Source organism: Macaca fascicularis, chromosome 11, assembly GCF_037993035.2.
Source record: "Macaca fascicularis isolate 582-1 chromosome 11, T2T-MFA8v1.1".
NCBI classification, from domain to species: Eukaryota; Metazoa; Chordata; class Mammalia; order Primates; family Cercopithecidae; genus Macaca; species Macaca fascicularis.
This window is the reverse complement of record NC_088385.1, coordinates 57,035,727-57,048,320: the sequence shown is the minus strand read 5'-3', so window position 1 is coordinate 57,048,320 and position 12,594 is coordinate 57,035,727. Positions and strand designations below refer to the sequence as shown.

At 43.0% G+C, this 12,594-nt stretch overlaps 1 protein-coding gene across 7 annotated transcripts in view; it reads left to right on the top strand.

Annotated features, from left to right (window-relative positions):
• Positions 1–12,594, top strand: part of LIMA1 (LIM domain and actin binding 1) — a 106,078-nt gene that overhangs the window by 66,118 nt on the left and 27,366 nt on the right. For all 7 annotated transcript variants that reach the window (XR_012420242.1, XR_012420241.1, XM_074006819.1 and 4 more), the window contains 2 exons: positions 8,696–8,780; positions 10,249–10,397. Coding sequence is in view for 5 of the 7 variants with exons in the window: in XM_074006819.1 (XP_073862920.1) it covers positions 8,696–8,780; positions 10,249–10,397 (234 nt within the window). In the remaining 2 variants the exon portion in view is untranslated. The remainder of the gene's footprint in view (positions 1–8,695; positions 8,781–10,248; positions 10,398–12,594) is intronic.

Sequence of the window (12,594 nt, the reverse complement as noted above, 5' to 3'; positions counted from 1 at the left end):
ATCCTAGAACCTTAAGAGAGTTTAAGAAGTTATTTAATCCAGCTCACTGCCCTCAGTCAGTTAGAACTTTACAATCCCAATTTTATAGATGCAATCAGATGAGGTCAGAGAAGTTAATTGATAGGCCCCATGGCATGTGGCTAATTAATATCAGAACAGGATTGAAATTGGGTAGTACCCCTTCTACCATTTAACACTATCTTCATGGATATTATAATAACTATTTATTGGATAGAAACAATGGGCCCTACATATATTTGAAATCTAAGGAAACTGGGAAAAATTGAAAACAGCTATGTTCTCAAAGACTTTAATTAACTCTGTCTTCCCACATTTTATGCTTAACTAATTGAAAAGCATCAGGACAGTGAACAGAAGAAATACATTGGAATGCAAGAGATATGAATGAAAGCTGTAGAGTTAGAAGAGTTTGGGGCCTGGGTGGTGGCTCACACTTGTAATCCCAGCACTTCGGGAGCCAAGGCACAAGGCATACTTGTAATCCCAACACTTGAGGTCAGGAGTTCGAGACCAGCCTGGCCAACATGGCAAAAACCCATCTCTACTAAAAATACAAAAATTAGCCTGGCGTGGTGACATGCATCTGAAATCCCAGCTACTCAGGAGGCTGAGGCAAGAGAATTGCTTGAACCTGGGAGGCAGAGGTTGCAGTGAACTGAGATCACACCACTGCATTCCATCCTGGGCGACAGAGTGAGACTTTGTCTCAAAAAATTAAAATAAAAAAAATTGAATATAATTCATTAAACATTGTTCTTACATCAAAAGGTATGATTTATTGTTTATTCTTATATGTTTTCAGCTTGTTCTCAAGATTATAACACCACTAGTACAATATAAGGACACATTCCCCAAAGCGTTATTAGCATTTGGTTTTACCATTTTTGTCTACTTAAATAGACATGACTTGTTATCCTTCCTTTTTTTTTTCTTTCCCTAATTGTAAGACTAACATAGTATTTGTAGAATGCTTGGGAATACAAAAAATGTAGAGAAATCCTACCATCTGGAGATAAAAGCTCTTTTTATGTGTATTATTTTACTTACATTAACTCTCTAAGAGAGTCCCTGAAGAAAGAAATTTTTCTCTCAGTACTTTAAGGAATCAAGACTATGTTTTATCTATTCCCTGATCCCCATGCATAGTTCAGCAAAGTTCCATTTTTGCCTAAAAGCCAACCTTCCTCTGCCCTTGACTTTGGTGAGATGACAGCCTCCAAAGGAAGCTGAAGTTGAAAGGTTGAAGGAAGTGGCTGAGGTAGGGGACTCTCAGTAAATTAAAGTGTTGAGAATCAGCTTTTAAAGATAATTTTTTCTGAAAACAGGTGTAGAAAAGACAGGAAATCCTGCTTTGTTACTTATTTAGAACCTAACTTAATTTCTTTTTTAAAAAATACAGAAAAAATTCTACAGATTATTGTCTAAAAGCCCCAAACTTTTATTCTCTTAGTAGTACATCTTGGTGCATTTGATTTATGGATTCACAGAGAATATTTAAGGGATATTCATACTAACAGGAGTTATTGTCAGCTGACAGGAAGGAGGACTTCAGGGTGGGGTGAGGCTAGGCCTCAGGAAATTCCAGAAAGTCTTAAAAGTGTCTTATCTATTCTCTTTCCTTGATATTAGAATGATTAAGACTCCCTCAAGTGTCTGAGTAAAAAGAGCTAAAATGTGATAAAAGTCTGTTACAGAACAGTATTTTGGTATCAGAATTTGTGTGTGTGTGCGTGTGTGTGTGTGTGTGCATGTGTGTGTGCGTGCGCGCGCGTTTTGTGTTCCTTTACTTCCTTGAGAAATAGTGGAGGAAACCCCTCCTTCTTCCTGTACCTCAGATTACCACTTGGAAAATGTGGATCATAAAACTCATCTTAAATGCATTTGAGATCATTTTTTGTTTGTTTGTTTGCTTGCTTGCTTTTGAGACAGGGCCTTGTTATATCGTCCAGGCTGGAGTGCCGTGGCACAATCATAGGTCACTACAGCCTTGACTTCCTGGACTCAACCAATCATCCCAGCCTCCAGAGTAGCTGGGACTACAGGCATCACCACTATGCCTGGCTAATTTTTTTTTTTTTAAAGCAGGGACAGGGTCTTACCATGTTGCCCAGGCTGGTCTCAAACTCCTGGCCTCAAGCAACCCTCCTGCCTCTGCCTCCCAAAGTGCTGGGATTATAGGCGTGAGCTACCACGCCCAGCCTTGTTATTCTTTTTTTTTTTTTGAGACAGAGTTTCACTCTTGTTGCCCAGGCTTGAGTGCAATGACACAATCTCGGCTCACTGCAGCCTCTTCCTCCCAGGTCCAAGCGATTCTCCTACCTCAGCCTCCCAAGTAGCTGGGATTACAGGCGTCCACCACCACGCCTGGCTAATTTTTTGTATTTTTAGTAGAGATGGGGTTTCACCAGGTTGACCAGGTTGGTCTTGAACTCCTGACCTCAGGTAATCCACCTGCCTCGGCCTCCCAGAGTGCTAGGATTACAGGCATGAGCCACCATGCCCGGCCCAGCCTTGTTATTCTTAATGTTCGAGTGGTTTGGAGGTGAAATATATTGAAAGTAATGCTGTGCTTCACCTGCAATATCATGAAAACCCATCTTACCTCACAGCTGTATTTCTCCTCAGAGCCACAGTCTGTATGAGGGATTTTCAGAGACAATTCTCTTCCTATTTTTCTCTGAGACCAAGTGACTTTGTACATTTACTTTTTTAGTACTTGAAAGAAATTAATACAGAGTTTTGATACCCCTATGGAGCAAAAGGCTTCGAAAAAAAGGTAAGGGGGCCTTATTTTATTTAATCTAGCAGTTTAAATTAAAAGCTAGCAAAGATGGGAAATTTTATGCATTTAAAACCAAAGAAAGCCTCTGCCCTGGCAAGGTATATGCTCTGGTTCTAAATGATTGTGCTCCCAATAACAGCAGTGCAGGGACTTCACACAAGACAGAGAAGGATGTGTAGCTCCAACTAGACAGAAAACTGAGCTCTCTGCAGGTTGTAACATGTAACACATATTCTTGGAATTGTACTTGAACTTTACCTTTGACAGAAAGCAAATATCTGTATTAAGAATGCAGAACCCGTTTCCTTTCGGTTTTTCTTTTCTTTTTTTCTTTTTGAAATGGAGTCTTGCTCTGTTGCCCAGGCTGGAGTACAGTGGCATGATCTTGGTCCACTGCAACCTCCACCTCCTGGGTTCAAGCGATTCTCTTGCCTCAGCCTCCCCTGTAGCTAGGATTACAGGCACGTGCTACCACTCTCAGCTAATTTTTGTATTTTTAGTAGAGATGGGGTTTTACTATGTGGGCCAGGCTGGTCTCAAACTCCTGACCTCAAGCGATCCACCTGCCTAGGCCTCCCAAAGTGCTAGGATTACAGGTGTGAGCCACTGCGCCCGGCCTCTTTTGGTTTTTCAAAAGAAGTTTATCAGCAGCCTTTCTCCCATTTTGAGTTCTGAACTTTCTAATTTTTGTAGTGGTTATCTTCCAGTGCAGCAGCATTTGGAATAAATATGTGGAATTTTCTTTATTTAAATGATCAGCAAGTAAGAAGTATGTTGAAAATAAAATTAAAAATGTGGGCCAGGCGTGGTGGCTCACACCTGTCATCCCAGCACTTTGGGAGGCCAAGGCAGGCAGATCATTTGAGGTCAGGAGTTTTAGACCAGTTTGACCAACATAGTGAAACCCCATCTCTACCAAAAACCCAAATAATTAGGTGTGGTGGCAGACGTCTGTAATCCCAGCTACTCGGGAGGCTGAGACACGAGAATTGTGTGAGTTTAGGAGGTGGGGGTTGCAGTGAGCCGAGATCACACCACTGTATTCCAGCCTGAGTGACAGAGTAAGACTGTCTCAAAAAAAATAAATAAAAATTAAAAATGTGGATTGAGGGAGGGCTGGGCGCGGTGGCTCACACCTGTAATCCCAGCACTTTGGGAGGCCAGTATGGATGGATCATGAGGTCAGGAGATTGAGACCATCCTGGCTAACATGGTGAAACCCCGTCTCTACTAAAAATACAAAAACTTAGCCAGGCGAGGTGACGGGCGCCTGTAGTCCCAGCTACTCGGGAGGCTGAGGCAGGAGAATGGCGTGAACCCGGGAGACGGAACTCGCAGTGAGCCGAGATTGTGCCACTGCACTCCAGCCTGGGCTACAGAGAGAGACTCTGTCTCAAAAAAAAAAAAAAAAAAAAAAAGTGGATTGAGGGTATCCTGCCAGACATCTTTTCCTCTTGACCAAGATCTTCATTATCTTTTCTTTTCTTTTTTTCTTTTTTCTTTTTTTTTTTTTTTTGAGATGGAGTCTCGCTCTGTCACCCAGCCTGGAGAGTAATGGCACAATTTCTGCTCACTGCAACCTCCATCTCCTAAGTTCAAATGATTCTTGTGCCTCAGCCTCCTGAGTAGCTGAGATTACAGGCATGCACCACCACCCTGGCTAATTTTTGTACATTTAGTAGAGACAGGGTTTCACCATGTTGGCCAGGCTGGCCTTGAACTCTTGACCTCAAGAGATCTGCCCGTCTCGGCCTCCCAAAGTGCTGGGATTACAGGTGAGCCACTGGGCCTAGCCACTTCATTTTCAGATAGAGGCTGCTCCTGGAGCAAGAATATGTTGAGCTGTGTGAGTTATATGGATGTTTAGTAATTGATGAAAGTATGCCTGACCTGTGTGTGATGTAGCACGGATAGTGTTGTTCCAGCTTGTTTTAGTTTTTATTAAAAATAGGCCCAATCAGGCCAGATGCAGTGGCACACACCTGTAATCCCAGCACCTTGGGAGGCCAAGGCAAGATCCCTGGAGCCTAGGAATTTGAGAGCAGCCTGGGCAACATGATGAGACCCTGTCTCTACTTTAAAAAAATAAAAGAAGGCCGGGCGCGGTGGCTCAAGCCTGTAATCCCAGCACTTTGGGAGGCCGAGACGGGCGGATCACGAGGTCAGGAGATCGAGACCATCCTGGCTAACACCGTGAAACCCCGTCTCTACTAAAAATACAAAAAAAAAACTAGCCGGGCGAGGTGGCGGGCGCCTGTAGTCCCAGCTACTCCGGAGGCTGAGGCAGGAGAATGGCCTAAACCCGGGAGGCGGAGCTTGCAGTGAGCTGAGATCCGGCCACTGCACTCCAGCCCGGGCTACAGAGCAAGACTCCGTCTCAAAAAAAATAAATAAATAAAAATAAAAAAAAATAAAAAAATAAAAGAAATAAAAGAAATAAAAAATATAGGCCGGGCGCGGTGGCTCAAGCCTGTAATCCCAGCACTTTGGGAGGCCGAGACGGGCGGATCACAAGGTCAAGAGATCGAGACCATCCTGGCTAACCCGGTGAAACCTCGTCTCTACTAAAAAATACAAAAAATTAGCCGGGCAAGGCATCGGGTGCCTGTAGTCCCAGCTACTCGGGAGGCTGAGGCAGGAGAATGGCGTAAACCCGAGAGGTGGAGTTTGCAGTGAGCTGAGATCCGGCCACTGCACTCCAGCCTGGGCGACAGAGCGAGACTCCGTCTCAAAAAAAAAAAAAAAAAAGAAAAAATAGACTTAAATCAATAATGTAAATTGCAAAGCTGACTGGATATAAATTATTATTATTACTTTTTGAGACAGGGTCTTACTCGTCACCCAGGCTGGAATGCAGTGGTGTGGTCACAGCTCACTGTATTCTTTTTTGTAGAGATGGGGTCTTCCTATGTTGCCCAGGTTAGTCTTGAACTCCTAGGCTCAAAGGACCCTCCTGGCTCAGCCTCCCAAAGTGCCGGGATTACAGGCATGAACCACCACACCCAGCCAGGAGACAAATTATACACACACACACTCTGTTGCCCAGGCTGGAGTGCAGTGGCATGATCTTGACTCACTGCAACATCCGCCTCCCAGGCTCAAGCAATTTTCCCACTGCAGCCTTCTGAGTAGCTGGGACTACAGGCACGTGCCATAACGCCCAGCTAACTTTTTTTTTTTTTTTTTTTTTTTTGAGTCTTGCTCTGTCATCCAGGCTGGAGTGCAGTGGCCTGATCTTGGCTCACTGCAACCTCTGCCTCCTGGGTTCAAGCGATTCTCCTGCCTCAGCCTCCTGAGTAGCTGGGATTACAGGTGTGGGCCACTACGCCCAGCTAATTTTTTTGTATTTTTAGTAGAGATGGGGTTTCACCATGTTTGTCAGGCTGGTCTTGAACTCCTGACCTCGTGGTCCTTCTGCCTCAGCCTCCCAAAGTGCTGGGATTACAGGTAAGAGCCACCGTGCCTGGCCTAACTTTTGTATTTTTTTTGTAGAGACGAGGTTTTGCCATGTTGCCCAAGTTGGTCTCAAACTCCTGGGCTCAAGTGATCCACCTGCCTCAGCCTCCCAAAGTGCTAGGATTACAAGCTTGAGCCACTTTGCCTGGCCTTGGGAGAGATATTAAATATATACTGAATTTGAAAGAAACTATTCTTATTGGTGTGGTATAAACAGACAAATCCTTGGCTCTGATTTCTGATGTGGCATGTTTTCTCTCTCCAAGGAGGGGGTATAAAAAATATGTAAAAGTGATAGTTCACTTTCTTTTTTGTTTGAGACAGAGTCTCACTCTTGCTCAGGCTGGAGTGCAGTGGAGCGATCTCTGCTCCCTGCAACCTCTGCCCACCCTGGTTCAAGCAATCCTCCCACTTCAGCCTCCCAAGTAGCTGGGACCACAGGTGCATGTCACCACGCCTGGCTAATTTTTTTGCATTTTTAGTAGAGACAGGGTCTCACCATGTTGCCCAGGCTGGTCTCAAATTCCTGAGCTCAAGCAATCTGCCCCCCTTGGCCTCCCAAAATGTTGGGTTTACAGGCGTGAGCCACCATGCCCAGCCTCACTTTCTCAAACTTTATAGTAAAGTTGATTAGTCCATTAAACTTAAAGATTTAGTGACTATTTACTAATGTTAAACTCAAAAGGGTGCTAAGTGTTTTGTTCTTATCTCCTGTCATACTGGATTTCAGATATCTTTTTTAACCTCAAGTTATCTGGAAATAAATTGAGATTTGAATGATAGGATCTGATGTAAGGCACTCATTATAAGCTGAATAAACATGACATACTCCCTGTGAACTATGTCTGGGAATATTTTTGACTCTACAGTCTTAAAAATTATAATTTGTAACTTTCATGAAAGATCTACCCTAGATATGAGAGAGATAAATGTAGTAATTTAATGGAATCACAAAATACTTTATTTAAAAAATCTGTGTCAACCAAGCGCAGTGGCTCAAGCTCATAATCACAGCACTTTGGGAGGCTGAGGTGGGCAGATCACCTGAGGTCAGCCTGGTCAACATAGTGAAATCCTGTCTCTACTAAAAATATAAAAATTAGCCAAGCGTGGTGGCAAGCGCCTGTAATCCCAGCTACTCAGGAGGCTGAGGCAGGAGAATCTCTTGAACCTGAGAGACGGAGGCTGCAGTGAGCCAAGATCACATCACTACACTCCAGCCTGGGTGACAGTGAGACTGTGTCTCAAAAAAAAAAAAAAAAAATCTGTGTCATCCACTTTTCTGTAAGTCTTGGAAATATATGCAGAGAAAGACATGGTCTCTGCCCTCAGTGAGCTTACAGTGCAGTAGAGGGACAGTCACCCAACAGTTTGACCAGGTACCTTGGGAACAGAGGAAAGATTACCTAAATTTATGTTGGCAAGGTGCTCAGACTTCATAGTGCTTACACTGAGTCTTTGAAGGAACAGGCATTTGCAAGGCAACAGAAGGACAAAGGAGGCTGACTTGGTGGGGACCAGATCTAGAACAGGACTTCTGTGACTTACTAAGCACTTTGGATTTAATTTCAGGAGTGAGTGGGAATTCTGAAAGAATTTTGAAAAGGAGAGCAAAATAGATTTATATTTTTGGATAATTACTTTGTATTATTGGGGATAATGGCAGCATCATAGAGACTGGATTGGAAGATAATGAAGAACCAGTTAAAGAGATATAATGCAATAGTCTAGGGGAAAGATGATGAAGACATGAACCAAGGCAGCAATAGCAGAAATAACGTGAGATGGAGAAAGGAAACAGCAGATTCTGCATCAGCACTTGGCAATTTGGAAGGCATGTCATTGTCATCTGGTATGTGAGGATTCCCCTCCAATAAGTGTTACAAAGCTTGCTGGTTAGGAAGTGATCTTTAACAGAGAATATTACCTACATAGAGTTACTTATTTTTCCCTGGGTACCTGTGAATATGTAGTGCTTGACGTTTGTAATTTTGTTTAAAATTCTATGAAATATAAAAATATAAAATCAAATCTGGGCCGGGCGCGGTGGCTCATGCCTGTAATCCCAGCACTTTGGGAGGCCGAAGCAGGTGGATCACAAGGTCAGGAGATTGAGACTATCCTGGCTAATACGGTGAAACCCCGTCTCTACTAAAAATACAAAAAAATAACCGGGCGTGGTGGCGGGCGCCTGTGGTCCCAGCTACTTGGGAGGCTGAGGCAGGAGAATGGCGTGAACCCGGGAGGCGGAGCTTGCAGTGAGCCGAGATCACGCCACTGTACTAGCCCGGGCGACAGAGTGAGACTCCGTCTCAAAAAAAAAAAAAAAAAAAAATCAAATCTGGATTGTATTTATAAAGAAGGTTTGCAAGTTGAACCTTGCATCAAGATTTCCCATCATTTCTGCAAAACTTATCACTGGGTTTCGTTTTCCAGATTCTCCGGGCCCAAAGCCGAAGTGCAAGTGGAAGGAAGGTCTCTGAAAACAGCTATTCTCTAGATGACCTAGAAATAGGCCCAGGTAAGCAGAGAGTTCCTTGTGTATGAGGTCCTATAGGAAGTACTCACTAGTAGCAACATCTTTTGGACTCGAAGCCAATGCTTTTAAAGGAAGAGTGACACAAATTAAAGGAAAGTCTGCCTATTAGATGCAAGCCATTCTCAAATCTCATTGCTCTTGTTAAATAGCTTTTTTTTTTGTTTTGAGATGGAGTCTCACTCTGTCTCCCAGGCTGGAGTGCAGTGGCACGATCTCGGCTCACTGCAAACTCTGCCTCCCGGGTTCACGCCATTCTCCTATCTCGGCCTCCCGAGTAGCTGGGACTACAGGCACCCGTATTTTTAGTCTAGACAGGGTTTCACTGTGTTAGCCAGGATGGTCTCCATCTTCTGACCTCATGATCCGCCTGCCTCGGCCTCCCAAAGTGCTGGGATTACAGGCATGAGCCATTGTGCCCAGCCTCTTTTTTTCTATTTTTAATCCACCCTTGTTAGTGATAACCTATGGTAACCAAAGAGTATTTTGAGGAGCTATAAGTAAAGTGCTACGATCAGTTTTGGCTCTAGTCATCTGGGATTTGAGGGCTTCAATAGATGGGCTGTGTCCCATATCAGGTTTGGTTACCCTGTATTACCAGAGATAACATAACACTTTGAGAGTGGAATTACGTTTTAAAGGGGACTTACAGGCACTTCACAAAAGAAAAAATTAGTAAAAACAGGAAAAGCATCAGCTACCTAGTAATCAAAGAAATGCAAATTAAAAGGCATTGAGATCTCTTCTTTTTCATGTTAAATAAGCCAGAATTTTAAAATACAGGCCCTGGCGTGGTGGCTCAGACCTGTAATCTCAGCACTTAGGGAGGCTGAGACATGAGGACCACTTAAACCCGGGAGTTTGAGACCAGCCTGGGAAACATAGTGAGACCTATCTCTACAGAAAAAAAAAAAAGCCCACCGTGGTGGTGCATGCTTGAAGTCACTGCTACTTGGGAAACTGAGATGGCTGGATCCTTTGAACCCAAGACTTCAAAGCTGCAGTGAACTACGATCTTGCCACTGTCCTGTTCTCTAGCCTGGGTGACAGAGTGAGACTCTGTCTCAAAAACTAAATAAAATATGCAATGCTCAATTATGGTAAGGTTCTTTTAATGCCAAGAAAGAGTGAATATTACTTTGTAAATGACAATTATATTCCTGATTTTCTTCTTCGTGCTTTTAATGGAAGAAATTGGCCATTAGATAACAATAACCCAAAATTTAGAATTTTGAAATTATTTGAATCACTTTTATCTTCTAATGAAACACATTGGCCAGTCACAATGGTTTACACCTGTAATTCCAGCACTTTGGGAGGCTGAGATGGGAGGATATCTTGAGCCCAGGAGTTCGAGGCTGCAGTGAACTATGATCATGCCACTGCACTTCAGCCAGGGTGACAGAGTGAGATCCCATCTGAGAAATAAAACATGTTATTTGGATGCTTCTAGGTCAATTGTCATCTTCTACATTCAACTCGGAGAAAAATGAGAGTAGGCGAAATCTGGAACTTCCACGCCTCTCAGAAACCTCTATAAAGGATCGAATGGCCAAGTACCAGGCAGCTGTGTCCAAACAAAGCAGCTCAACCAACTATACAGTATGTGTTCTGCATCGTTCATTCATTCATTCATTCTGTCATCCAGCAGATGGTCACTGAGTACTGGAATTAGGAAATGCCACCAGACCCTTACCTCTGAGCCCTGGTCCCCTAGCTGTTCTCTGTTCACATGAACCCTACCCTCACTGGATTTGCAGGTCTTACCGTGGTCTAATCTTGACTTTGCTTTCTTAGTCCTCGTTCCCACCCCACTCACTTTTTTTGTGATGTTACCAGTCAGTATCATTGAGAGTTTCCCTGGCTCTTCTACTTAATGTTGTGTTGTTGTTAAAGAAGTAGTAGTTTATTAGTTTCAATAGAACTCTTATTTTATCTTGGTTGTTGAGGGAAGACGGAAGAAGACTGGAGAGCTTATTTTGTTTTTTGAGGAAAGAAAGAAGAAGACTAGAGAGAAATATCAGCTGTGTTCATTAATGAGGGTTTTTTTGTAATTTTTTACTGAGATATAACTCACGTCATATAAAATCATCATTTTAAAGTATACAGTTTTGTGATTTTTAGCATATTCACATTGTACAACCATTACCACTGTTTAATTCCAGAAGCTTTCTATCACCCTGAAAAGAAACCTCATACCTGTGTAGTCACTCCCAGCTCCCCCTGCTCTCATCCCCTGGCAACTGCTGATCTACTTCCTGTCTTTATGTATCTGCCTATTTTGGAAATTTCATATGAAGGGGTCATACAGTAGATCATCTACTTAATCTTTAATCCTTACGATGTACTGTTTTCCTAAAGAAGTAGAATAGTAGATAAGAAAAAGGGAGAAATCACAAGAAGGTGACATGCTCAGTAAACATGAAAATTTTGATATTCAGCTGGGTGTGGTGGCTCACGCCTGTAATCCCGGCACTTTGGGAGGCTGAGGCGGGCGGATTGCCTGAGGTCAGGAGTTCGAGACCAGCTTGGCTAACATGGCAAAACCCTGTCTCTACTGAAAATACAAAAATTAGCCAGGTGTGGTGGCAGGCACCTGTAATCCCAGCTACTTGGGTGGCTGAGGCAGGAGACTCGCTGGAACCCAGGAGGCAGATATTGCAGTGAGCTGAGATTGCGCCTCTGCACTCCAGCCTGGGCGACAGAGCAAGACCTCATCTCCAAAAAAAAAAAAAAAAAAAATTTGATATTCAAAATACTATAGAGAGTCCTTCCCCTTTAAGTTGTCCTGTGCTTAACGGGTAAGCTGACACTACAGAACTGCTTAATTGAAGTTACCTTTTAGCCAGGCACAGCAGCTCACACCGTAATCCCAACACTTTGGGAGTCTGAGGCAGGTGGATCATTTGAGGTCAGTAGTTCAGAACCAGCCTGGCCAACATGGTGAAACCCCGTCTCCACTAAAAATACCAAAAAAAAAAATCAGCCGGGTGTGGTGGGACACACCTGTAATCCCAGCTACTAGGGAGGCAGAGGCAGGAGAATCACTTGAACCCAGGAGATGGAGGTTACAGTGAGCTGAGATCACACCACTGCGCTCCAGCCTGGGTGACAGGTTGAGACTCTATTTCAAAAAAAGAAAACAGACATTACCTTTTAAATGCCATTTATTCATATATATATATATATATATATATATATATATATACGCACACATCGATACAAATACACACACACATATTTTTGTATCCTTCAAGCATTTGTTCTAAGATTTCAAATTACAAACCATTAATCTCTTGATGTCCTAATTGTCTAACAAAATCAAAAGAACAGTATTGAATTGTATTTGTTCCTAGGCAGACTGAAATGTGGCGCATATTGGAAACCATAATGTGTGTTCTGCGAGTTAAGTCTTCTGTTCCCCACATTATTAAGCATACATTCTCTAATAGTATTTGGTGGACTAATTCTCTGGGCGATGAATAATTTCATCTTGGCTTTTTAACTGTAATTTTAACAACTTTATGTTTTAAGAAGAGATGATGTGTGTAAGTCAATTAACAAAGTGGAGTATCACAGGCTGATAGGCACTGTGAATGTGAAAAGTGAGCAAATTTAGACTTCTCTTAGAAGGCAGGTCAGGAGATACAGCAAATTGGGATCTGTGAAGCTGAACTTCCTCTTGTTACCAGATTTTACTGCTTCTCAGTGCCCTCCTGCTGCAAACATTCCCACCAGGTGACTCCCTATGTGGGGAAACCTGTTGAGTAACTTTTTTCTTTTTTTTTTTTTTTTTTAA